Source organism: Panthera leo, chromosome A1 (assembly GCF_018350215.1).
Source record: "Panthera leo isolate Ple1 chromosome A1, P.leo_Ple1_pat1.1, whole genome shotgun sequence".
NCBI lineage: Eukaryota > Metazoa > Chordata > Mammalia > Carnivora > Felidae > Panthera > Panthera leo.
The window spans coordinates 196,744,408-196,769,838 of NC_056679.1; the positions used below are offsets into that span (position 1 = coordinate 196,744,408).

The following is a 25,431-nucleotide window of genomic DNA, read 5'->3' on the forward strand; positions in this document are numbered from 1 at the left end:
GGAGGAAAGATCGAAGGTTAAAAAAGGGCCTCAGATAAGGAGCAAAGGTCAGCATCCAACTCCCAAGGAGGCCAGAAGTTCCCATCTTCCACGAAAAATGAAGGTGACTCCTCCCTAACAAGCTCTCGAGGCCGCGGGCCACGGGACCTTTCAGACACCAGGCGGGTCCGACGTGACTGTTTAACAGGTAGCAAGGTTGGAAGAGCCAACAACCGGAAGTGGAAGTGAGCCCCGGGCGGGGGTGAGGAGAGCCCGTTGCACGCCTGCGCAAGCAGCAGGAGTGCATTACGCATGCGCAGTTGGGCGGTGACGGGGTGACGCTCGAAGCGTGGGCCGCGACTCTCACGGATCCGGTTCCGCCCTCCCTCTGGTTGCCGACCCTCCGGGGCTAGCGCCTGAGATCCCTTTCCCAGAGTGCTCTGCGCTGTGAAGAAGCGGCTCCCGGGGACTGGGGGCATTTTGTGTTGGCTGGAGCCGGAGTAACAAGATGGCGGCGTCGGCGGAGTGACAGGAGTCCCTCCGGGCGGGAGCCGGCGGCAGTGGTGGCAGCGGTATCGCCGCCCTAAACCACCGCGCCCCTTTTCCAGCCCGCGACGTCGCCGTGAAAGCGAGGCAGCGGCGGCCGCCCAGGAACAAGTGGCCCAGCCCGGTAACCGCGAGAACCCCCTCATAAACTGCGGCCTGGCAAAAAGAAGCCGGATTGAGCGGCGGTGCTCAGGGTCCCCTTGACCGAGTCTGGGCCCTGTAACGCCTGGAAAGAGCCAGCGCTTGCCGTTTCCTGCCGCCCTCCTCCGCAGCCTGCTCAGTGGACGAGCCCCAGAGGCCTCTGTTCTCCCCTCAGAGGTGTCGGGGCTTGGCCCCAGCCTCCATCTTCGTCTCTCAGGATGGCGAGCAGCAGCGGCTCCAAGGCCGAATTCATTGTCGGAGGGAAATATAAACTGGTACGGAAGATCGGGTCTGGCTCCTTCGGGGACATTTATCTGGCGATCAACATTACCAACGGCGAGGTAATCACCTGGGGTGGGGTTCACGACCACGCTGCGCCAGCCCTCACTCCCCACCCCAACCCCCAAAGTGCTCGGGCCTTTCCCCACCGCACGCACGTACTGGGGAGGGGAGTCCAGAGGGAGCCAGTTTTCCCGGCTTAGGAACCTCCCCCGCTCTCTTTCCCTAAAAGGCAAAGAACCCGATAGAAAGGTTGGGAGAACTATGAAGTTTCCCAGCTTGTTGAAAATGCACCTTAATCGAACTTTTTTAAGCCGTCGTTTAAGGTGAGAACGGCAAAACCCTATTTCTGTGATCCCCGTGTTTTTCTCTCTATATGGATTTATTTTGTTGGGGTTCTTGCTTGCGATCGTCAGTTTCCTTCTAAACCTTTCATTACGTTTTCTGGATGAATCATTTTCCTGCACCTTCGAGGACGTGCCGATTTCGTCACTATCCCCTGAAGAGGCCTTTGAGGCCGGTTGCCTCGTTTTATAATTTGAAAGAGAGCTTTCTCTCTGGGCCCCGTACTTCCCCTTGTAGTCTCGAGTCGGAGCTTTCCCAATGTGTCCCCTCCTTTCCCCAGTGACATTGAATCCTTAGGGATGTTGATGCCATCGTCCCCTCTCTCCCCTGCAGGAAGTGGCAGTGAAGCTAGAATCTCAGAAGGCCAGGCATCCCCAGTTGCTGTACGAGAGCAAACTCTATAAGATCCTTCAAGGTGGGGTGGGCATCCCCCACATACGGTAAGAACCCATAAGCAAACAGGCGGCGCACGGAGGGAAGTACGGAAATGGGGGAAATGGGTAGAGGCAGGTAGGAACACCGGCTGGATCCGGGCCTTGGTCTTTGAGTTTCCTGGGTTTACTATAGCCGATGGTTTCCTGTGAACCGTGAGACGCCACAATCACTGAGTAAATTTTTAGTTTGCCAACTTCGCGTAGAATTTCACTTTGTTACACTGTGCTCCATTTAGCTTCCGTCATTCTTCCCGAGGCTTTCATTTGCAGTTAAGTGTGCGGGTCGTCTTTGATCCCTACGCGGAAGGGTTGTCTGCCGCTTTCTTTGCGCCGGCACCTCTGATGTTCTTAGGTTTATCCAGGGAAGTGGATTTGAAGCTGCCAAGTGACCGGGTTCGGCCAGTTCGGGTTGCTATTGGAGCTGGCTTGGGAAATGGCTGCTCTTTTGTTGTGTTTTTGTTCCAACATGTCTTCCTCCTCCGCTTAGAAAATGGCGGAACGACGTGACTCAACCACATATTCCTGCCCTTTTCTATGCTGGGGTTCACAAGTGACCCTTCCTTGATTCCCCCTTTAGCAGCCCTGAGTGGATTAAACCTTTGAAAAGCCAAGAATAAAGCTGCAGGCGGCGGTGGGGTCCAAGGAAGGGGATGGCATAATGACAGTCTGTTTGTGATCTCTGCAGCAGATGCGACGTGAAATTGTTCAATTATACTATGCGGAATCCCTCATAGTCCCTTTAAAAGTGTTAATTATTCTTTCACGAAGGATAATGTTAGCCGCGTTTCAGTTTGTGCACTAGATTTTTATGAGTAATGGCAAAGGCAGTTTGAGCACTACTGTATTGAAATTGACTCAGATCAGTTGTATTAAAAGGAACATTAATCACATAACCACAGTGCGGTAAGTAGCTTTAACCTGTTGAGTTACTTGGTCGGTAACTCCTCACATCGAGGAAATTGTAGTCTTTTGGGGGATAGGATACTGGCGAAGGCAAATAGTAATAGTGATCAGGATACATGATGACCAGGCATTGGGGTTTTTTAAAATGGTTAACTTTAAAGGTTGTTAATTTGACTTTGAGATTAAAGAGTATCTACCTAGAACAGAGGCCAGATTGTTTAAAGCCAAGCCATTTTTCAGCAATTACTCAAAAATAACATTTGCAAAAAGAACCAGAGAGAGCTAAAAGCTGAGTGGTATCAGAGTCACTGTAACCTTTTTTTCTATCCCAGTTTATATTTCTTATGAATTAAGGACTGGATTGCATACATTAATTCAGATGTGGAAACAATCAGAGTAATACTATCCTTAAAAATCTCCAATGCTGGTAGATATTTTTGGTTGTAAGTGATAAATCATTTATTTTATAAGGTAGATAATGTGAAATCCAACATGATGGAAGATTTTAAGTGATTCCTATTCCCCACCCTCCCTCCCTTTTTTTAAAGAATTTTATTACATCGTCTAGTTTTTTTCTCCCTCAAAATAAAAAGTCAATTGCATTAGCCCCAAAGTTTTAAACTCCTTTCCTTTTGCCTTTAAACACACCTCTCCACTCATGGCCCCCACTGATTTGCTTTCCATCCCTGTAGTTTAACCTAGAATTTCACATACACGTAGTCATACAGTAGTATGAGGTCATTTGTGTCTGACATCTCTCATTTAGCATAATGCTCTTCAGATTCATCCATGCTGGGAGGTTTTATAAATTTCACAAATCAGGTTGGATTTAACATATTCAAAATAATTTTCAAAAAGCATTAAGCATCTGGCATTTTCAGTGCTAAACCCTTTTATCTGGTAGCCTTTATTTAAGAACAGTGCTGGGGCACCTGGGTGGTTCAGTCGGCTGAGCGTCCGACTTCGGCTCAGGTCATGATCTCAGGGTTCATGGGTTCGAGCCCTGCTTTGGGCTCTGTGCTGACAGCTGAGCCTGGAGCCTGCTTTGGATTCTGTGTCTCCCTCTCTCTGCCCCTCCCCAACGTGTGCTCTGTCTCTCTTTCTCTCTCTCTCAAAAATAAATAAAATGTAAAAAAATTTTTTTTAAGAACAGTACTGACATAGACCGACAAGAGCAATGCTTAATATACTGAATAAGCACGTGAATAAATGAAACTGTGAGCAAAATAATAGGCATCTATTATAAGATGTTGAGTGCAGAGAGAGTTGTAGTTATAAACTGGGTGGAGCTAAAGAGAGATTAACCTGGCTTTCAAATTAACGCTTCCTGGGAGAGGTGATGGTATTTCAGGATCTGGCTTTAAGGAAGAAAGCTTGGTTGAACTGGTTGGGGAGGGCATCCAAGAATACCGGGTGGCTTCTGGGAGTAGTCTCTAATGCAAAAGTAGTAATTGGATGAGGGTGGGGAAAGAGTAAATTTGTTTTAGGAGTGGTAGACTCTGGTACATAGGAACAGTAGTGGTTCATTAGCTATAAAGTGTAAGAGAATTTTTTTCTGCTGAAGTGAAAAGGGTAAGAAAGACTTACATAAATTCTTTTTCTGGGTGGTTATAACTTCCCACCCCTTCATTTTGTTCCCCACTGTTTCCATGTTACCTATATATAGCATATATACAATAAATATTTACTTGGTAAATATTAAAGTAAATTGACATTACTTTATTGAGATGAAATAAAGTAGTCTGTGTGTTATCCTGTGTTTTAGATGGATATAAATATAAAACATTTAGATTTTGGGTGCCTGGCTGGCTCAGTCAGTAGAGCATGTGACTCTTGATCTCGAGGTCATGAGTTCAAGTCCCATGTTGCACATAGAGCTTACTTTTAAAAAATTTGGAATTTGCTGCAATTACATTTAACTCATTTTCTTCCCAGCCTCCGCACCAATTTATTTTAAGATACTTCGGGATATCCTAAAACAAGGGCTCAAAATTACCTGGCCCACATAGCAGACCTAATTAAAAAATAGTAAGGGAACTGTTGTTCTACCGAAGCATAGCGTCCAGTGCTGGTGTAAAGACCAGGAATGAGGGTGGTGTTCACTCTCCATATTTTTAAGAAACTAGGGTCATTCTTTAGTTGAGAAACTAAAATCGTTAATTGACTTCTGGAAGCTCGTTAAAAATTACTGTATTTTTCTCTCCCTCCGTCTCTGCCCCTCCCTCTCTCAAAATAAACATCTAAAACATTATTTAACAATTACTGCATTTCTTTTACAACCTTCTGTTTGTGCCCCTCAATTTGAATTGAATTAACATGATCTTTAAAGAAGGATTTATGCTATCAAGCTCTAGATTTGTCATGGGATATTGACAGAGTGGTCTGGGGTCAGTCAATCCTTTAACCTCTTTGGGCCTACCAGTTAGTTTCCTCATCTAGGACATGCAAAGAGGATTTTACCAAGTTAGTAATTTTCTAATTCTGTTGGAATAGGAAAGGAAAATAGTGGACAGAAAGGTTTAGGGTTTCCTACTCTTCTAGAAAAACAATTTTGCAAATTGAGCTTTTGGGTAGGATTTTATTTGAACAAGGTACCCAACCTAAATAGAAGTTGTTGACCTAGTTGATCTCAGAACTTCCAGCTCTGAAATTTTACGATGACTTTTCAGTCATGTAGGTTTTACCTTTGAATCTTAATTTAGTATAGAAACCCCACTCAAGACTATTAAAAATGCCATCTGCATCAGATAAACTATCAGTACCGTTTAGAAGGAAGTAAATTAATGGAATATATTTTTTTTTTTCTTGGAAAATAAAGAAGATGGGAAGGGGCATGGGAGAATTGTTGCCTTATTTTTTTAACCATTTTTTTTGCTCTCTCTGAATCTTAAGAATTATAGAAGATATTTATAAAGTACTAGTTAATCCTTACTCTTCAGTGTTAAAAGCAGCTTAAATTTTAATCTTAGCTTTTTTGGCACTGAGCATATATCTTGCAAATAAGTTCTAATGCTGTTGTCCGAGAACAAAGATGCCATCTGTACTGGATAGGTCTTTATTTGTTACAGATCACTGGATGCATGAAAAATGTGATTTTTAACTCAAGGTAACTGAATCCACAATATACTAAACATGCTTTATGGTGGCTTATAATGGGTTTCTAGTTATGGAATAATGTAATGATGCTTAAGTAGCATTAAGTAGCAGCATTTGTGAGCTGCATGAAACCTGAGAGATATAGCCTGATATCTCAATGCAAATTAGACTACTGATTCTCAGAAAGGTGACTAGAGTCTCCTAACTCCTAATTTTTCTGAGCCATTTTTACCTTTATGTCAAGGTCAAATCATGCCTGTTCACATACTTGATTCACACCTTTTCATGTGATGCTACAGAGCCATACTCTGCCTCCTTCAGTTTATGGCATTTGGTCTCAGAGAAACTGAAAATCTTTTCTGTAAATACAGGTTACTTATTGTTTGTATTATTTAACTAGATGCTAATAATTTTTATTGCCCTCTTTGGCTTCATGGATTGCAGGATGAGAACTTTTGTTGGACAGTATTGATTTGTAGCTTAAATAGAAGTAAATACTTGTGAGCCCATGTATAGAATATGTACTTTACCTTGGCTTTAATCATTTTTAGAGCTAGATCATTTTGTTTCAGAGTACCTAAAGTATCAGTTAATGAGGTTTTTCTCCTGAGTTGTCAGTGTATAGTAAGGAACTTTAAATTTTTTTTTTTTTATGTTTATTCATTTTTTGAGAGAGAGAGAGAGCGAGCAAGCAGGAGAGGGGCAGAGAGAGGGAGTCACAGAATCGGAAGCAGGCTCCAGGCTCTGAGTTGTCAGCACAGAGCCCAATGCAGGGCTTGAACTCATGAACCTCAAGATCATGACCTGAGCTGAAGTTGGACGCATAGCCGACTGAGCCACTCAGGTGCCCCGCCCCATAAGAAGATTTAATGTCCAGAAGTCTATAAATGTTATAAATTGAATTTGAAACAAATGTTACGAATGGAATCATTTAAGCTTATTTTGGTATGTTATCCATCCTTAACTTTAACAGTTTTTCTGAGGTTAGGTGAGTAGCTTTCAAACTAAAAATGACTACTTAGTTAAAATGATGGGTTTTGTCACTGTTTTTGTTTCCAAAACAATGTCAGGTGGCTTGAAATTTAAATGATCAGTAATCACATAACATGGACTAATGCATGTTTTAATGATTTTTTAAAAAACTGAGATGTAACTTAAGAAAATGAAATGTAATTTATATACAGTAAAATGCGTAGCTTTTAATGTGCCATCAAATGAGTTTTGACAAATGTATACGCTGGTATAACCCACACTCCCTATTGAGATAAAACATATTTGATTTTTTTAAAACATTTGTTTAATGTTTATTTATTTTGAGAGAGGGAGAGTGGGGGGAAGGGCAGAGAGAGGAGAGAGAGAGAATCCCAAGCAGGCTCCGTGCTGTCAGCATGGAGCCTGAGCCGGGGCTTGATCCCACAAACCATGAGATCATGACTTGAGCCAACAAAACCAAGAGTTGGACACGTAACCCACTGAGTCACCCAGACACCCCTGATTTTTTTTTTTAATACTGCTAATCCTTGGTAAACTACATTTTGTGACAGGGTAGGTTTTTTTTTTTTTTTTTAAGTTGGTCTTTTGGATTATTTTTACATAGTTTTTTTCTGAATATGATGTTGATTTGTCCACATGCAAGACTACAGGTTAGTAATCTTTTTAGCACCACGAAGTGTGCTGTACAACTTGTCTAATGAGATAATCAGGTGGGAGTGATGAACACTGAGTGGCAATTGAGATCTTAGCCTTATTCTCCTTAGAGGAACCAGAATACTGCCTCTTCCTTTTCTGAAAGTCCTCGGTGGGATATGTTTTAATGGGGACCTTGGAAGTATTGCACAAAAAGATTTAGCTGTAGAGTACATTCTGATCCTCAAGGTAAAGGGAAATGGAAAGAGCACTATATGAGAGTCAAGAGTTAGAGATCTGTCTGTGATGTCATCTAGGTTTAAACCTAGAATGAATTCTAAAATTTGTAATGTCAGCTTTCATTTATAAAAGGGATTTTGTAGGATTAACTAGGTCTTAAGAAGTTTTCTAATGCATTGTATAAATTGATAGGATCAGTAGGCTAAAATACGGCTCTTCTATTCTCTGATGCAATAATTTTCTCTAACTTTAATATGTAGTTGTCTTAATTTATGATGTTGATACATACTACTGAAACAACTGGGTAGTTTGTTGAATTCAGTTTGGCTAAACATTCCTTTTCCATCTGTGTGCAAGAAAGAAAAGTAGAATCGACTGTTTGGACGTTGTACATGGTCTGTGTCATTACAACAGTCCTGTAATGGGGGTTTTGTACAAAGTGTGAGAGTGAGGGGTTAATTTGCCTAAAGTCACACAGCTAATGTGTTGTTTAAATAGATCTTACTGCCTCTTCAGACTGTGCCATTGGTTCCCAAACTTTGCTGCACATTGGAGTTACATGGAGAGCTTTAAAAAAAAAAAATTGACATTTGGCTCCTAACCTTACATATTTTGTTTTATTTCTTTATTTTTAAATTTTTTTTAAGTTTATTTATTTTGAGAGAGAGAGAATCCCAAGCGGGCTCTATACTACCAGTGCAGAGCCTAATGCGGGGCTCACACTCTTGAACTGTGAAATCATGACCTGAGCTGAAATCTTAAAAGTCTGATGCTTAGTGGACTGAGCCACCCAGGCACCACTTACATGTTTTGATTTATTGGGTTTGGGGGTATGCCTTAAGCATCAAGAGTTATAAAAGCTCCCCAGGTAATTCTGATGTGCAACAGAGTTTTTGGAACCATTTTACTGCACCATATTTCAAGGTTATAGTGCTTCCCTGCTCACAACCCACCAAGTCCCATCTTTCTAGAACTACAATTTGATAAGACTTATTTACCTCCTCCTGTGAATTGGGTTAATTTGGGAAATCCTATACTAAGAAACATGGCACTGGAAAATACACTGTAATCCTGTACAATCAAATGCTTTGATTTCTGAAAAGTATCTAACACCAGTATTTGAAATCACTTTTGTGCTCACATGTCTCAGATACATTCCACAAGAAAGCATTCTAGAAATTTCTGGAGGGAAAGAACCATGTCTCGCTGACTGAGGTATCTTTTACGTTTCTTAGAATAGTGTTGGGTAAAAAAGGCACTAATGATTCATAATAATGAAATTCTGCTTTTATTTTATTTATGTGCATTTCCTTTTTTAATGGAACCCTGTAGAAAGTTTGCTTCTACACATTTATAAAACTTCAGGAATACCTGATGCATGCATAGCTCCTAGTGGGAGTATTTATCATCTCTGTAGTACTTAGTATTTCTTAAGTATTCAGCTGAACTCCGTAGCTGGCTGCCAATTTACAAATGGAAATGTGATTGTACTAGTTCCTTCAGCTTTGAATGGTGTGTAAAACTACTACCATGTTATTAAATGCTAATGTCCGTGAATTTCACAGTGAAGTCTTGCTGTTGTGGACATTTATCAAGTTAAGTATCTATTAACATCTCTTAGTATTTCTTAGTGGTGTTGGCCTTTTGCAACTTCTTTTGGTTCTAGATCAACATAAGGACTTTGCAACTTTTGTACTGGAGGATTTTTAAGGGGGACGAGATGGTGACAGTGGCTAAGCACACATCATATAGGTCATCCATACGTTTCATTTGTTCATTTGTGCCTTCATTAAGTGTATAGTGGAAAGATGTGCAAATTAACCTGAAATTGAGGTTTACTATATTTCACCTCACCTGGAAGCTACTCTAGGTATTTAATCTGTTGTATTTGCCTAGACTGCCAGACTATTCTGTCCTTAATGTGACTTTCACGGAAAGGAGAGTGTAAGATCTGATTATAAGCTGCTTGTTGGAAGGTAATAGCATGAAATTACTGTAAGTTTTAAGTGTCAATTTCCAGGTCTTTTAGTTGTATTAGAAGTGTCTAATACATTGTTCTTGGTAACAACTAAATTAATGAAATTCTCCTAAGCAGACTGGAGTTTATACCTTTACATAAATACCCTTCTTTTCCTTTCCTTTACTCTGCTGTTCCTTATGTATTGAGGTCAGATTGTTTCCTTTTTGGCTGTTTGCACTTGATTACAATTATTCTTTTTCGTTGTTTGTTTAAGAGCATGTGGGGGGGGGGGCAGAGGGAGAGAGAGAGAATCTTTTTAGTTTATTTATTTTGAGAGAGTGAGAGTGAGTGGGGGAGTGGGGGTGGGTGGGGGGGAGGGGGGAGAGAATCCCAAGCAAGCTCCGCATCGGTAAGTGCAGAGCCCGATGGTGGGGCTCGAACCCACGAACCATGAGATCCAAGACCTGAGCCTGAATCGGGAGTCCAGCTCTTAACTGACTCAGTCACCCAGGCACCCAGTTATAATTATTCTTATCAGAGAGTTCCACTTACTGAAATTCTGGTGTTCCCATTTCGAACCTCCATGATATTAATACTTTGTATCCCTCTTAAAGAACAGAGTAACATTGTATCCCTCTTAAAGAAGAGAGTAAGGTTAGCTTCTACTCTTCTAATGAAAGCTCAAATGTTCAAAAGTGTCTTGGTGAACTTAATAAATTTCACAACACCTCCTACAGTATTTTCTAGAGGATAAGCAAGAATTTCTTTCAGTCAAGAAACATATGAGTACCTACTATGTGCCAGGCATAGTTTAAAATACTGGGCACATTTCAGTTAGAGACAAATTTTGTGAGACTTCCATTCTTCCTGAGCATATGCCATGCATTTGGCATATAGTTGTGAATTTGTCTCTCTTGCTGAAAATTAAGAGGAAATGTGTAAGTCTCAGTGTGGATATGTTTCCTTAACATCAAAGGTATGGTATCTTGAGTATTAGCCCACAATAATACCCTGAACCATACATAATTATTACTTACAGAGCTTGTTAAAGATGCCTGTAGCACTTCAGTTTCAGATACATAGTAGGTGCTTAATAAGTATTGAATCAGACATTGGAGGAACAGGTTTGGGGGAAAAACTTTTTTTTTTAAAGATTTTAAGTAATTTCTATGCCCATTGTGGGGACCTGAACCCACAGCCTGGAGATAAGAGTCTCATGCTCTACTGACTGAGCCAGCCAGATACCCCTGGAGAAAGAACCTTTAAGGAGGTAATTTACATACATAAATCACCTATTTCAAGTGTACAGTTGATTGGTTTTTAGTGTATGTACAGAGTTGTGCAACCATCACCATAACCTGATTTTAGAATATTTTCATCATCCCCAAAAGAAACTTGAACCCATTAACTAACAATCACTGGCCATATCCTGTCAGCCCTAGACAACCACTGATCCACTTTGTTTCTACTTAGAATGCTCTTTTAAAAATTTGATAAAGCCTTTATAATTGGTATTATGAAAGCTGTAGGTATATTGTCCACTTCTCCACATGCTGTCTTCCAGTAATACTACTACCGATATTAGAGCAGTGACAGTGAGGACTGACAGAAATCAGATCATTAGTGATCTTATTTTTTCTTTAAGTTCATTTATTTATTTAGAGTGAGAGAGAGAGAGTGAGCAAGTATGAGTAGGGGAGGGGCAGAGAGAGAGGGAGAGAAAGAATCCCATGCAGGCTCCAGGAATCCCAAGCAGGCTCTGCCAGCCTAGAACCCAGCGTGGGGCTTCAACCCATGAACCCATGAGATGATGACCTGAGCCAAAACCAAGAGTCAGATATTCAACCAACTGAGCCACCCAGGCCACCCCCATTTGTGATCTTTGAAATATAATTCTGGGTAGTATGGTGAGAATGATAACTATTTTGCTGGGAATCGAGAAAAAAAATGAGAGTGAGATGGCAGATGGAAACTAGGTTTTCAACAAGTTAACTGGTAAGCAAGAAAAAAGGTGACCTTGTTTCACTGTGTCCCGACCATGCTGGCTACTTCCAGTTTGTTGTGAATACCAAACTTCAGGCACCCTCCTAACTCCCATCCATCTCTTTACCTGGCCATCAGCCATTTTACACTTCAGGGATCAACCATGCTTGTCGGAAAATGCTTGTCAGAAAAGATAGATTGGGTTGCCATAATTGGGGCCCTCTCAGCACTGGGCTGTCCATCAAATGTGTTACTTATTTATTTGCATACACACACTGCTGTAAGCTATGAAAGCAGGAATTACTTGGTTTTGTCTTGTTAGATACCATAAATACTGCTTGTATCAGTAAATGGTACCTTTAGTACTGGGTAATGATATGTACCAAAGCACATTTTTTGGTTTTGTGTTTTTATAATTTTTTGGGTTAAGGAACATTTATGCATCTTTGAAGGCAAAGGGCAGGGAACAAGGAGACTGAGAAATATGAAAATTTTATAGCATTAATTCAAGGATCTTGGGGATGATATTGTCTGCAAGGGATTAGTAGTAGCAGTTAGGAGGGTTAGGATGGAGAACAAAAGCGTCTTAGTTGACAGTAGTATTGCTGAGCACAACATACATTTGATGCCCAACTTTTCAGATCTTACTCTGCGGTGTCTTTACCTTAAAAATTGGGTTTTGAGGAAGAGGGGAATAAGTGAAACAAGGGATGGGAATTAAAGAGTACACTTACGATGAGCATTGACAGTGTATAGAATTGTTGAATCACTGTATTGTACACCTGAACCAACTAAAACACTGCATGTTAACTATACGAGAATTAAAATAAAAAACCTAATAAAATTTAAAAGAACCCAAAATGGTCTTGAAACAGGGATTCTTAATCTGGTACAGATATTCCTCATTCTACCCTCTCAAGTGGTAGCTAGGGGAAACAATGACATCTTTATTCTCATGAACTTCTAACCGAATCTAGTAAGATGGTCCCAGACTTCAGACCGTTTGACTGACTTACGATTTTTAGACTTTACGGTAGTGTGAGAGTGATACGCATCCAATAGAAACCATACTTTGAATTTTTGAGTTTTGATCTTTCCCCAGGCTCGCAGTATGTGGTATGACTCTCTCGGGAGGTTGCTGGGCAGCAGCAATGAGGTAGCTCCAAGTCAGCTAGGTGCTCGTGAGGATAAACACCTGGTACATTTACAACTGTTTATACTCATGCAACCGTTCTGTTTCCCCTTTCCATACATTACTTAACAAATTACATGAGCTGTTGAATACTTTATTGTAAAATAGGTTTTGTGTTAGAGGATTTTGCCCAGCTCTAGGCTAAACTTAAGCATTCTAAGTACGTTTAAGGTAGGCTAGGCTAAGTTATGGTATTCGGTATATTATGTGTATTAGGTGTATTTTTGACGTAGGATATTTTCAACTTGTGATGGGTTTATCAGGACATAACCCCATGGTAAATTGGGGAAGATCTGTTTCTATTATAAATGTAGGCAAGAAATCTCCACTATCTTTAGCAGTGCCTTACGGCTTTATCACCATATTTCCATAACACATTATTGTTGCAGATATCTCAGAATATTGTTTACAGTCATTGCTGCTTCAGAATTATAGTATTAATTAGATTTGCCCGTATATCATTATTTAATGCATTAATAAAGATACATTACTGTGTCAAATTTAAGTACTTTCATTGTAGTGAAATTTCTCCGTAATTTTCCTTTTTAATGCTGTGTATTTTCTGCATTTAAAATATTCTGAGGAGTCCATAGACTATCAGACTAGCAAAGGTGGGAGCTCCGCAGCACCAAAAAGTTTTAAAAATTTTGGTATAGAACGAGTTGTTCCACCTCCATTCTCCAACTTGTTTGGACAAGTTCTTTGTCATTGTGGCTAAATAACATTTAATGCAAGTTTGGTCATTCATTTGGTAGATTTCCAGTATTTCCTTTTTTCCCCCCCAATATTTATTTTCTTTTCCCTTTTTAGCCTTGTTTAATTCCCAGTTAGTTCCATGTTTATTAATGCCCTCCCCAGGCTTGTGAGACTGTAAAGGTGGGAAAATCAGCCAGTTAAAAAAGGTTGAACAGTTCTAAGAAAGAATTGAAAGATTGAATTAATATCTAAAATTTCTTGAGATCATGATATTATCAGTTACTACTTTGATTGCCATCCCTACAACTAAAACTTTAGTTACTTCACGTCTAAGTAAGTTGCCAGTATGGAGAAATCCATCTAATCTGTGTGTGTTTGTAGTTCTGTGTATTCCGAGTGTTTTCTTTATTAAACCTGATTTTTCAGTTTTCTACAGTAGCCAAATGGTATTGAGTGTCTTTTCTCTAGTGAAAATGCCCTGGATCTCAAACCATTTTAGAGGTATTTCTGCAAGTTATAAATCCAAAGGATTATGGATAAAAATTACGTGTTGCTAGCCTTTTAAAATCTGGATTGCATTTTAAATGGGAAATTGCAAGAGAAGGAATAGATGGATGCTCTTACATTTTTGGTGGCAGGTCATTAAATTCTAGGTGTCTTGTATTAAAAATAAAGGCTACAAATCTACAGAGCATTTATGGCCAGGGAAGCTTAAGGAGAATGAGAATTATACAGCAATCTTGTTTATTGAGAATTAATAGAAAACCAAGAGGTAACCCATATTTAGTTCTGTGTCTAGTTCTGTTTCAGAAAGGGCTGAAGAGTTACCATGAATGAGAATGTAGTCGAACCTGTCTTGCATTATTGGTTCTGTTTTCGTGATGAATGCCATTAATAAGATGGAGCTTAATAAGTACTGACAGTTTTAGGTTAGAAGTTACAGCATCTGACTCAAGTTCACAGATGCCTGCAGCTTCCAGAAGTAATCAAATGAACACACTACCAGAAGGATTTGAGACTCTTGTATTTAAATGGAGAATAGCGGGGTTGTATTGTGGTTGAGAGTGCCCCTCTGTTAGAGTCTGGTAATTTAGGGTTGTGGGGAGGGAAATCAGAAAGATTGTACTAGACCAGATCCATCCATCCATCCATCCTTCCTTCCTTCCTTCCTTCCTTCCTTCCTTCCTTCCTTCCTTTTCTTTCTTTCTTTCTCTTTCTTTCTTTCTTTCTTTCTTTCTCTTTCTTTCTTTTTCTTTCTTTCTTTCTTTCTTTCTTTCTTTCTTTCTTTCTTTCTTTCTTTCTTTCTTAACTTTTTTAATGTTTGTTTATTTTCGAGAGAGAGAGTATGAGCAGGGAAGGGGCAGAGAGAGAGGGAAACACAGAATCTGATGCAGGCACCAGGCTATGAGCTGACGGCACAGAACCCGATGCGGGGCTGGAACCCATGAACCGTGAAGTATGACCTGAGCCAAAGTTGGATGCTTAACCAACTGAGCAAGCACCCAGGTATACCATCCGTAGATTAGATCTTACTTTCTACCCTCACAAAAAGGAACATAAAGATTGGGTGATGGTAAGTTGGCAAGAAAATAAGTTTGATAAACCATGTCTTGAGACTGGAGATGCTATCTTACAGCACTGATTCGACACTCATACTTTTTAGTGTTCAGTAAAGACTTTGAGACCTTGAGATTATTGACCTGAAGATGGGAAGGTAAAAGGCACAGGAAGAGACCTGTACCAGTTAAGAATATCACCTTTAAATATCTATTTTTATATATATATATATATATATATATATATAATATATCTAAAATATATATATGTATATTTTTTTTTAAGTTTATTTATTTTGAGAGAGAGAGGGAGAGAGAGCGAGAGCTGGAGAGAGGGGGAGAGAGATGCAGGTTTCAACATTCTTAGTGTGGAGCCGGACGTGGGGCTTGAACTCCTGAACCGTGAGATCATGACCTGGGTCAAAACCAAGAGTCGGAAGCTTAACTGAGCCACACCAGGGCCCCTATTTATTTGGGGGGTGGGGGGTGGGGAGAGAGAACGTGTGCGCAAGAGACCCACCTCCAAGTGGGGGAAGAAGAGGGGCGAAGAAAGCCTGAGAGCGAGAATTCCAAGCAGGCTCCACGCTCAGCTAGAACTCCCAAACTGAGTTCATGACCTGAGCTGGAATCAAGAGTTGGACGCTTAACTGACTGAGCCACCCAGGCGCCCTGAATGTAACTTTTAAACTTTTGTAATTACTTGGTTAATTTGAATCAAAGATGAGTAGAGTCTTCCTGATGATTTTATACTTGCAGTACAGAGTGTTTTTGTATTCCTTGTTTTGTTTTCCTCATCTGCCACATCAAGCACTCCTTAGCCTGTTAGAGCCTGTAATATGGCTTTTCATTCTTTAGTTCAGCAAATGTTACTGAGCATTCCCTGCGGGCAAGGCATTGTGCTGGATACTGGGAATGTAGAGTTCTGAACAGGACAAATACAGTGGCTGCCCATGTATTAGTCTGGATTCTCCAGAAAAGAGAACCACTGGATTATATATAGATACACAGAAATATTTATTATGAGGCATTGGCTCACACCTGTGGAAGCAAAGAAGTACCATAGTTTGCGGTGTGCAAGCTGGGAGGCCCAGGAAAACCAGCGGTGTAGTTTGGTCCCAAGCCTAAAGGCCCAAGAACCAGAGGCATGGACATCCAAGGGTAGAAGAAGTCCCAGCTCTGACAGTGAATTTTCCCTTCCTCTGCCTTAGTTTTATTCCCTTTTTTATTCAAGCCTTCCACTTTAGGAAAGGTGATCTCTACTTATTCTATTATTCAAATGCTAATCTTGATTCAGATGCTAATCTCTGGAGACACCCTCACAGACACCCCAAAATAATGTTTTACCAGCTATCCCAGCATCCCTTAGTCCAGTCAGTTTGATGCATAAGATTAACCATCACACCAATCAAACTAATAGTCTAAAGGGGAAGACCTACATGAAACAAGTTTTCTGTTATTAACTGTCCTAGGCGTAGAGATAGAACGTATTTGGTTGCTTTAAGCTGAACTGAATACTTATGATGGTTATACTGATTTATAGTTCTTGGAAGTCCTTAGGTATTGTAGCAATACCTATTTCATGGGGCGCCTGGGTGGCTCAGTTGGTTAAAGCGTCAGACTCTTGACTTTGGCTCAGGTAATGATCTCATGGTTTGAGTGGGTTTGAGCCCCATGTCAGGTTCCATGCTGACAGTGCAGAGCCTGCTTAGGATTGTCTTTCTCTCTCCCTCTCCCCCCCCCCCCCCCAAATAAACTTAAAAAAAAAAATGTTCGTCATTTTATTTTCTAAGGGTTTTTTTATTTTCATAAAGAGATTTCTCAGAGAAAAGAAAACCCTAGCTTCAACCCTCCAACTATAACACTTCTGACTGGTCGCCATGTCCTTGTCTCTCTTCTTGCCCATGCCTAGGATGCCCTTTTTCTACCTTCCCTATCAAAATATTATCCCTTTGTCAGAATCTAACTGGTAACAGACTGTTTCACAAGGTTTCTTTGGAAGGATTTAATTCTTATTGATCTTTTGGTTTTCTGAATTATTTAGGCTTTTTTTTTTTTTTTTTTTTTTGTCAGCCTCAGTGACTTGTGCATGTATTTTCTTACATTTCTGCTTTTTATTGTCTTAATTTTTTAACTAGGTTTAGTTTAGATATTGGTTTTGGAGGAAGGGACATGAGAGCAAAGAGGTGGACTTTGCCTTCTCTAAGCATCTTCTTCAGACCTTAAGGTAGATTTTTTTTGTGCTCTAAATGGTTATATAAATTTCAAACTCCTTCAGTCTACTTCATTGATTGTTCAGGCAACACTGAGTCTGAAGGCATTGATTTGAAACAAATGGAAAATGAGACTCCTGCACTTTTTTTTTTTTAACTTTTCATCTATTGCTTGTTTTTTTTTTTTCTTCATGTTTTGAAACTTAGTAAGAATAAGGTCCAAATCAAATCAGTTCTTTTTTTTAATCTAATAGGTATTTGAGTACCTACGTTGTTTTGTGTACATCACTTTATCATAGTGTACTTACTAGCAACATATATTATATTCACATAAAAAAGGCACCAGGATATTGTATTGTCGAAGGGTTTGATTGTGGATATAAGTAGTATCCCAGTGGCTATGGGAATTCTGTGAAATAGGAGACCAGTGTGGAACAGACTACTTAAGGAAGACTTCTTTGGTATCTGGGTATTAAGATTTTGAAATTGAAAGTAGAGAGTTAGAAGCTAGTTTAGAATAGAAGTGGAGGGGCGCCTGGGTGGCTCAGTCGGTTAAGTGTCCCGACTTCCATTCAGGTCATGATCTCATGGTTTGGTTCGGTTCGTGAGTTTGAGCTCAGCATCAAGCTTTGTGCTGACAGCGTGGAGCCTGCTTGGATTCTTTGTCTCCCTCTCTCTGCCCCTCCTCCCCCCCAACCTCTCTTTCTTTCAAAAATAAACATTAAAAAAAGATAGAAGTGGGAAACATGGAGGTGACGGTAGAAACTGAGTAAGTAGCCTTTAGATAAGTAGTAGACTGTTCCTGGCTCCTAATCTGTGTGGTATCAGTTTTTATTGGAGTTAACAAATTATTCCAGTGTAGTTGTAAAATAACTTGTTCTTAAAAAATTTTCTTTTATACTGGCCAATTTTCTTTTCAAGCAGAATTAATAATCTAGAGAAGTTTAAAATTTAAATGGTAGTGCTTATTTTTAGGAAGGTACCCTTACCAGAAATACAGGCATATAGGAACTTGAAATCATTTATTATAGTGATTCCTAGCCCTTGGAATCTCTAAAATTAAAAGTAGATATTCCTGGAGTTTTTGGAGACATGTTGTATATTTATCCACAGTAATAAAGCATTGGATAATTAAAACGGCTCCAATTAAAAGCAAATGTCATCTTTGTTGTAATACTGGTTATTTTGTGTAATTAAGCAAAAATGTGACTACTTTTTTATAAAAAAGAGCAAGTAATTATTGATTAAATACAACATGGTAGTAAATGGGACAGGAGTTCTAAAATAAAAGAGATCTTTGCTTTGTAAGACCAGTATAGTTTCCTTCATTTCTTCAAATAGGAAGTAGTATCAGATGAGGTTAAGGAATTTGCCAAAGGTCATAGGAATCAGTGGCAGATAGGTATAGAATTCACATGGTTAAGGTTACCTGCAAATTCTTTTTTTCCCCAAAGTTTTTATTAAATCTCAGTTAACATATAGTATAATACTGGTTTCAGGAGTAGAATTTAATGATTCATCACTTACATGTAATACCCAGTGCTCATTACAAGTGACCTCCGTTAATACCCATCATCCGTTTATCCCATCCAACCTCAGTTATCTGTAGTTAAGGGTTTCTTTTTTAAAAAAAAAAAAATTTTTTTTAACGTTTATTTTATTTTTGAGACAGAGAGAGACAGAGCATGAACGGGGGAGGGTCAGAGAGAGAGGGAGACACAGAATCGGAAGCAGGCTCCAGGCTCTGAGCTGTCAGCACAGAGCCCGACGCGGGGCTCGAACTCTTGGACCGCGAGATCATGACCTGAGCTGAAGTCAGCCGCTCAACCGACTGAGCCACCCAGGCGCCCCATGTAGTTAAGGGTTTCTTATGGCTTGTCTTCCCCTCTCCCCTCTTTGCCCCCTTCCCTCATGTTCATCTGTTTTATTTCTTAAATTCTGCATATGAATGAAATCATACTTGTCTTTCTCTGACTCATTTGCTTATTAGCACAGTACACTCTTAACTCCATCCACATCATTGCAAATGGCAAGCTTTCATTATTTTTGATGGCTGAGTAATATTCCATTGTGTGTGAGAGACAGTGCGCATGTGTGTATATGTATACACACATACATCTTCTTTATCAGTCAGTGGACATTTGGGCTCTTTCCATAATTTGGCTATTGTTGATAATGGTGCTGTAAACATTGGGGTGCAGGTGTTTCCCCCATGAATCAGTATTTTTGTGTCCTTTGGGTAAATACCTAGTTGTGCAATTGTTGGGTCATAGGGCAGTTCTATTTTTAACTTTTTGAGGAACCTAACTAGAAAAGTAAAGCCATCTTTTTTTTTTTTTTAATGTTTACTTAATTTTGAGAGAGAGATAGCATGCACATGAAGGGGAGGGGCAGAGAGAGAGAGAGAGAGAGAGAGAAGGAGAGAGAGAAACCCAAGCAGGCTCTGCACTGCAGCCCCAATGTGGGGCTCTAACCATGAACTGCAAGATCGTGACCTGAGCCATAATCAGTCACCCGGGCATCCGGAGAAGTAAAAACTATCCTATTATTAGGGCTTAAGAATTTTGAAAATTTAGTGATATTAAATGATAATCAGCTTTTCATAAAGCCCTCTCTTTTCCCCTTTTGTTAGGTGGTATGGTCAGGAAAAAGACTACAATGTGCTAGTCATGGATCTTCTCGGACCCAGCCTCGAAGACCTCTTCAATTTCTGTTCAAGAAGGTTCACAATGAAAACTGTACTTATGTTAGCTGACCAGGTATGTGAAATTTAGATGAAAATAAAAATTGAGAATACTACTATTTAACTGTAATGTAAATTTTCATAAACAAGAGTGTGTATAATCCTGTGTGTCAATCTTATGTTCTATGTATATGTATATGTATATGTATGTATATGTGTATGTATGTATGTATGTATATGTGTATGTATATATGTATGTATATATATATGTATATATATATATGTATATATATATAAAACCGTAGGTTGTGCTCACTCAAGTATACTTTTCTCTAACACAACTTAAAGATGTTTTCCTGTGGTCATAGGATAGAAATGGATTATATTCGTTTGTTATTCACCTGTAGAAAAGTACTTTTCAAGCTGTTACATCAGATGCAGTCTGTTTCAGTGTAGATTATAGCAGGTTTCTTTATAAGATTTTTGAAAGGGCTCAGTATATATGGAGAGAAATATAAATATGTAGAAGTTTTGGATAAGTGAATTGGATGTTGTACATTGTGGGGCCCTTAGGAAAGCTACATATATATTTTTTTAATTTTTAATACTTTTTTTTAATGTTTATTTTTGAGAGTGAGTATGAGCGGGGGAGAGACACAGAGAAGGGGGAACAGGATCCGAAACAGGCTCTGCTGACAAGGGCAGAGCCTGTTCACAAACCTGTGAGATCATGACCTAAGCCGAAGTTGGACACTTAACCGACTGAGCCACCCAGGCGCCCCCTGAAAGCTATAGTTTTGAGGAAAACAGTACTGAAATAATTTAAGGAAGAATTTTTTTTTTTTAAATTTTTTTTTTTTTAACATTTATTTATTTTTGAGACAGAGAGAGACAGAGCATGAACGGGGGAGGGGCAGAGAGAGAGGGAGACACAGAATCCAAAGCAGGCTCCAGGCTCTGAGCTGTCAGCCCAGGGCCCGACGCGGGGCTCGAACTCACAGACCGTAAGATCGTGACCTGAGCTGAAGTCGGACGCTCAACCAACTGAGCCACCCAGGCGCCCCTAAGGAAGAATTTTTGACCAAGTAAATGTTTCTTGAGATAATGAATTCTCACCCATTGCTAGTATTTAAGCAAAACCAGGGAAATTTTGAAAATGTCATGAATTAAATTCATGCACTGGCTGAAGATTAAATTGTTTTAGAGCCAGGGTGCCTGGGTAGCTCAGTAGGTTAAGCGTCCGACTTCAGCTCAGGTCATGAATGATCTCATGGTCTGGGAGTTTGAGCCACCAAACGGGCTCTCTGCTGTCAGCACAGAGCCCGCTTTGGATCCTTTGTCTCCCTCTCTGTTTGCCCCTCCACTCTGGTTCTCTCTTCTCTCAAAATACATAAACTTTGTTAGAAATATATATATATATAATATATATATACACATACACATATATATTATATATATTACATATTGTATATATATATTATATGTGTGTAATATATATATGATATATATAAAGCCAGAACTTCTATTTTTTTGTCTTAACAAAATAAGAAAAATGATTTTAAAGAGTTTTAAGATTGGGGAATGATATCAGGAACAAGCCTTCAGGTAGTGGATAATATGGTTAAAGATGATAGGTAAATGTCAAGGAATTTGTAATTTTAAGTATTTTTTTTAAGTTTATCTTTTTGAGAGAGAGAGCGCATGTACACATGTAAGTAGAGGAGGGGTGGGGGTGGGGCGGGGAGAGGGAGAGAATCCGGAAGCAGGCTTCAGGCTGTCAGGGGAAAGCCCGACATGGGGCTCAGTCTCAACGGAACCGTAAGATCATGGTCTGAGCTGAAATCAAGAGTTGGACGCTCAACCGACTGAGCCACCCAAGCGCCCCAAGGAATTTATGATTCTAAATTTTGGTCAAGAAACAAGGGCAGGAAAATGATGGAAATGTTTCAAGTTAAACTCAGTGCTGTGGAAGAGAATATTTTTAAAATTTAGATTGGATGTCAAAGTAAAATGAGATGGTAAGAGTATAAAACCAAAGGATTAGAAAATAGTGTTCAGTCTCTGTAATCAGCATCGACATTTCCAGTAAGGTTAACATAAAACTGAGGGGCTCAACCAATATTAGCAAATTACATTGTTTTATTTGTGGTACGATAAGAATTCAAACATTGAAAGGTAAAAATCCTTCTATGTTTTAAGTAACATGAGTGAATCCTAGTAAAAGAATTTATATGCTGTAGGTTCAGTAACACAGAGGTATTCATACAGAGAACATTTATTCGGGGCTGCTGCTTTACTTAGCACTGGAGGGTGCAAAGAAGAATAAGAACTCTAGTCCTTTTCTTCTAGGAGTGTAGAAGTTAGAGAAACAAAAAATACGATGTTCAAGATTTCTGTGATAGAAGTCTATATTGGGTACACTGTTAACAGAAAAAAAGTAATTCAAGGAAGGGTGTTGCAAGAAAGCAATGGTTTAAGGAGGTAACTGCTAAGTCTTGCTGTGTATATGATCCATTAATAACACTTGAAGGTAAGTAGTTGGTGCCATTTATTATCTTTGCCGAACCTTTTCCCAACAAGTTAATAATCCTGATTTAATGATGGGTATCACTTAGTTAGGACAAATAAGTACATTAAGTGGGCTGAATGTTTTGTTTTAGTTCCGTTAATAAAGTACAAGTTGCTGCTATAACTAAAAGTACTGTTGGGACATTGTATACAGCTCCTTCCTTGAGTATAAATAGTTTAAGCTAGAGATTACAAATTTGGCTTCAAGAGACACTTGTCAAGGTTCACAATCTGTATGGTAATAAAAGCTCTAGGGAAAATGGGGACAAATAAAAAATAGAATCCTGACACATACTACTGAGAAGAGCAAGAACATATGGGTAGAAAGGTAATAGTCTTTGGATATTGAAAACGTTTTCAGATGCTTCTAAGTATCTTATAGGCACTTAGACATATTTGATAATTTGAAAATTAAAACACAGAAGGGATTAAAAGTGATGCCATAAAGTTACAAGACAGTTTTTTAAAATTAAAATTTATTTACATAACAAACGTAAATAAAAAGATTGTTATGTGCAAAGAATTCTTAAAATCGACAGGACTAGGACAAGCCAGAAAAATAATGGACAGAGTATAGATTGATCATAAAATAGTAAATGAGAAGACTTTTAAACCAAGTGTTAGGGAAGTAGAAGTGAGGTCAATACCTGCCATTGACAGAATTTAGAAAGAATTAAAGTTTGCCAGTGGGAAGAAGAATATTCTTAAGTACTGCTGGGAAATGAATTGTTAGAGCCTGTGTTGAAAGACATTCTGATGCCACCTATCAAAATGATAGCTGCTTCAACCGACTCTCCCTACAATTAATTGTATGGGGTTTATAGTCCATAGGAATAAAAGCACCAGTAGATAAGAATTGATTGATTGGTTTAAATTCAATTGGTTTAATCAATTGGTTTGAGAGAGAGAATGAGCAGAGGAGGGGCAGGGAGAGACGGGGACAGAGGATCCAAAGCAGGCTCTGCATGCTGACAGCAGTGACCCCGATACAGGGCTCCTACTCAAAAACCATGAGATCATGACCTGAGCCGAAGTCGGGTGCTTAACTGACGGAGGCACCCAGATGCCCAGATAAGGATATATTTGAATGTATTAATAGCATTATTGTTTACAGTGGGAAGATACTGGGAACAATGGAAATAATTTAAGTTGGGATGATCGGGGAGAACCTAATACCAAACACCTATACCATTCAACTTGGCAGAATGTCCAAGCAATTAAGAAGAGGTTGTTGGAATGACAGGCTTCCTATTCAGTTTTTGAATGTGATTTGAATGTCATTACTGAAGTGTGGAGAAAAAACATGGGAGAGTTCAAAAAGCATCTAAGAAGTAAAACCCAGCATGTATATGTCCCTATGTGTTATGTTTATGTCGTATATGCTACTGACTTCCGAGAATGTTTGGGTTGTTCAGTTAAAAACAAGCCAACAAGAATAAAATGAATAGGATGCTTCCATTCCAATTTAAAACAGTAGCAACTTCTATCTTTCAGTTGGTCAACACCTTCTGTTCCCAAATATATGTGTGTCTTGAGTTCGTGAATGTATGTATGTAAGAGCACGGAAATGGATAATGCCACGCTATTCGAACACAGGTTACCTCAGGTGGCATAGAATTGGGGTAGAAAGTTGATGATTTAGCTTTTCCTAACTGAAACAATCCTAAACTTACTATTTTGTAATTTAAAAATTGCAAACATCAGTTCTTTCTGTTAGGTTAGATGATTGTCATATTTATAATCATTAATACTAGAACATGCCAAAGAATGGGGCGGGTTTATGCTTAGATATTCATCAGTCTAGAGATAAATGGGGAGCCTGGTTGCCCTTTACATTTAATTTTGTCTAGCACTGGTTTTGTGAATTTAATACTTGGGATCTTGAAAAATAATTGAGATACTGAAATAATTGAGAAATGTGTTGCTTTCTTTTTTCACAATTCAGATCACATGATTATCTCTCCCTCCCCCCCCCTCCTTTTTTCCAGATGATCAGTAGAATTGAATATGTGCATACAAAGAATTTTATACACAGAGACATTAAACCAGATAACTTCCTAATGGGTATTGGGCGTCACTGTAATAAGGTTAGTCAAATGTTCTCTGCATGAAAGAGCAAAGAGTAAAAACTCCAAAAATTGCTTTGGTAAACTTTGAATCTTTAAAAAGTCATAGGAAATTGTATTTGCTGTTGATGATTGCTTTAAAAGATTGTGCTAAAGGGTAATCAGCTAACTCTTATTAACTTAGCAACTTGAAATAAATTTTCTTCCAACTTACCCAACCCAGGTTAATTATCTGTATGGAAATACAAAATTCCCAAGGGCTTTCTAATGAAATGTAATCATCTGTTATTTAACTATTCAAAAGTTGTATCTATTTTTCATTCGTTGAAATAGTAAAAAACCCCATATACATTTTTTCCTGAATGCTAAAATCAGATTTTAACCTTTGTCACTGAAGCGTGGGTTTTTGCAATATATGTGCTTGTGCCAGCGTGGGAACCACTGACCCCATCTGTCACCATGGCGTTAACATTTGCTGACTGAGCATGATCATAATGAGAATTCTTCAGTCCTTGGATTTGTGTATTCAAAAGGTTAACTTTTGGGCCTGCTTCAAAAGTAGTTGACAGTTTCTTACTTGGGTGCCAAGCTGGGTGGATTCTCTACCCCTTCTCCCCCTTTTAAAGGAAAATATAGTCAAGTGAAATGAATGTTCATACAACAAAATTAGTATTCATTGGGGTCTCAGAATGGTTGAACGTATGGGGTGATTGGGTTTGAGCTAGTGACGCATGATTGCAGTTAGAAACTAATTGTGTTGAAATTTTTCTGCAATGATTAGTTTTATTGAGTGAATTGCTTTATTTATCGATTCAATGTTGAGCTCGGGCAGACAGGCAGCATTGGCAATGCACTAAGCATGTTATGATCTGATGATCTGATAGAAATTCTCAACTTCAGGACAACATGGGGCTTTTTGGTTTTTGTG

General features: G+C 39.2%; 1 protein-coding gene across 7 annotated transcripts in view; it reads left to right on the forward strand.

The window, feature by feature from the left end:
• The first annotated feature begins 330 nt into the window (after positions 1 to 330).
• Positions 331 to 25,431, forward strand: part of CSNK1A1 (casein kinase 1 alpha 1) — a 47,830-nt gene continuing 22,729 nt past the window's right edge. For 2 of the 7 annotated variants that reach the window (XM_042949505.1, XM_042949524.1), the window contains exons 1-4: positions 331 to 1,007; positions 1,624 to 1,730; positions 19,819 to 19,945; positions 24,426 to 24,524. In XM_042949505.1, coding sequence (XP_042805439.1) covers positions 885 to 1,007; positions 1,624 to 1,730; positions 19,819 to 19,945; positions 24,426 to 24,524 — 456 coding nt within the window. In that variant the 5' untranslated portion in view covers positions 331 to 884. The remainder of the gene's footprint in view (positions 1,008 to 1,623; positions 1,731 to 19,818; positions 19,946 to 24,425; positions 24,525 to 25,431) is intronic. The other 5 variants (XM_042949531.1, XM_042949518.1, XM_042949540.1 and 2 more) reach the window with 3 other exon arrangements.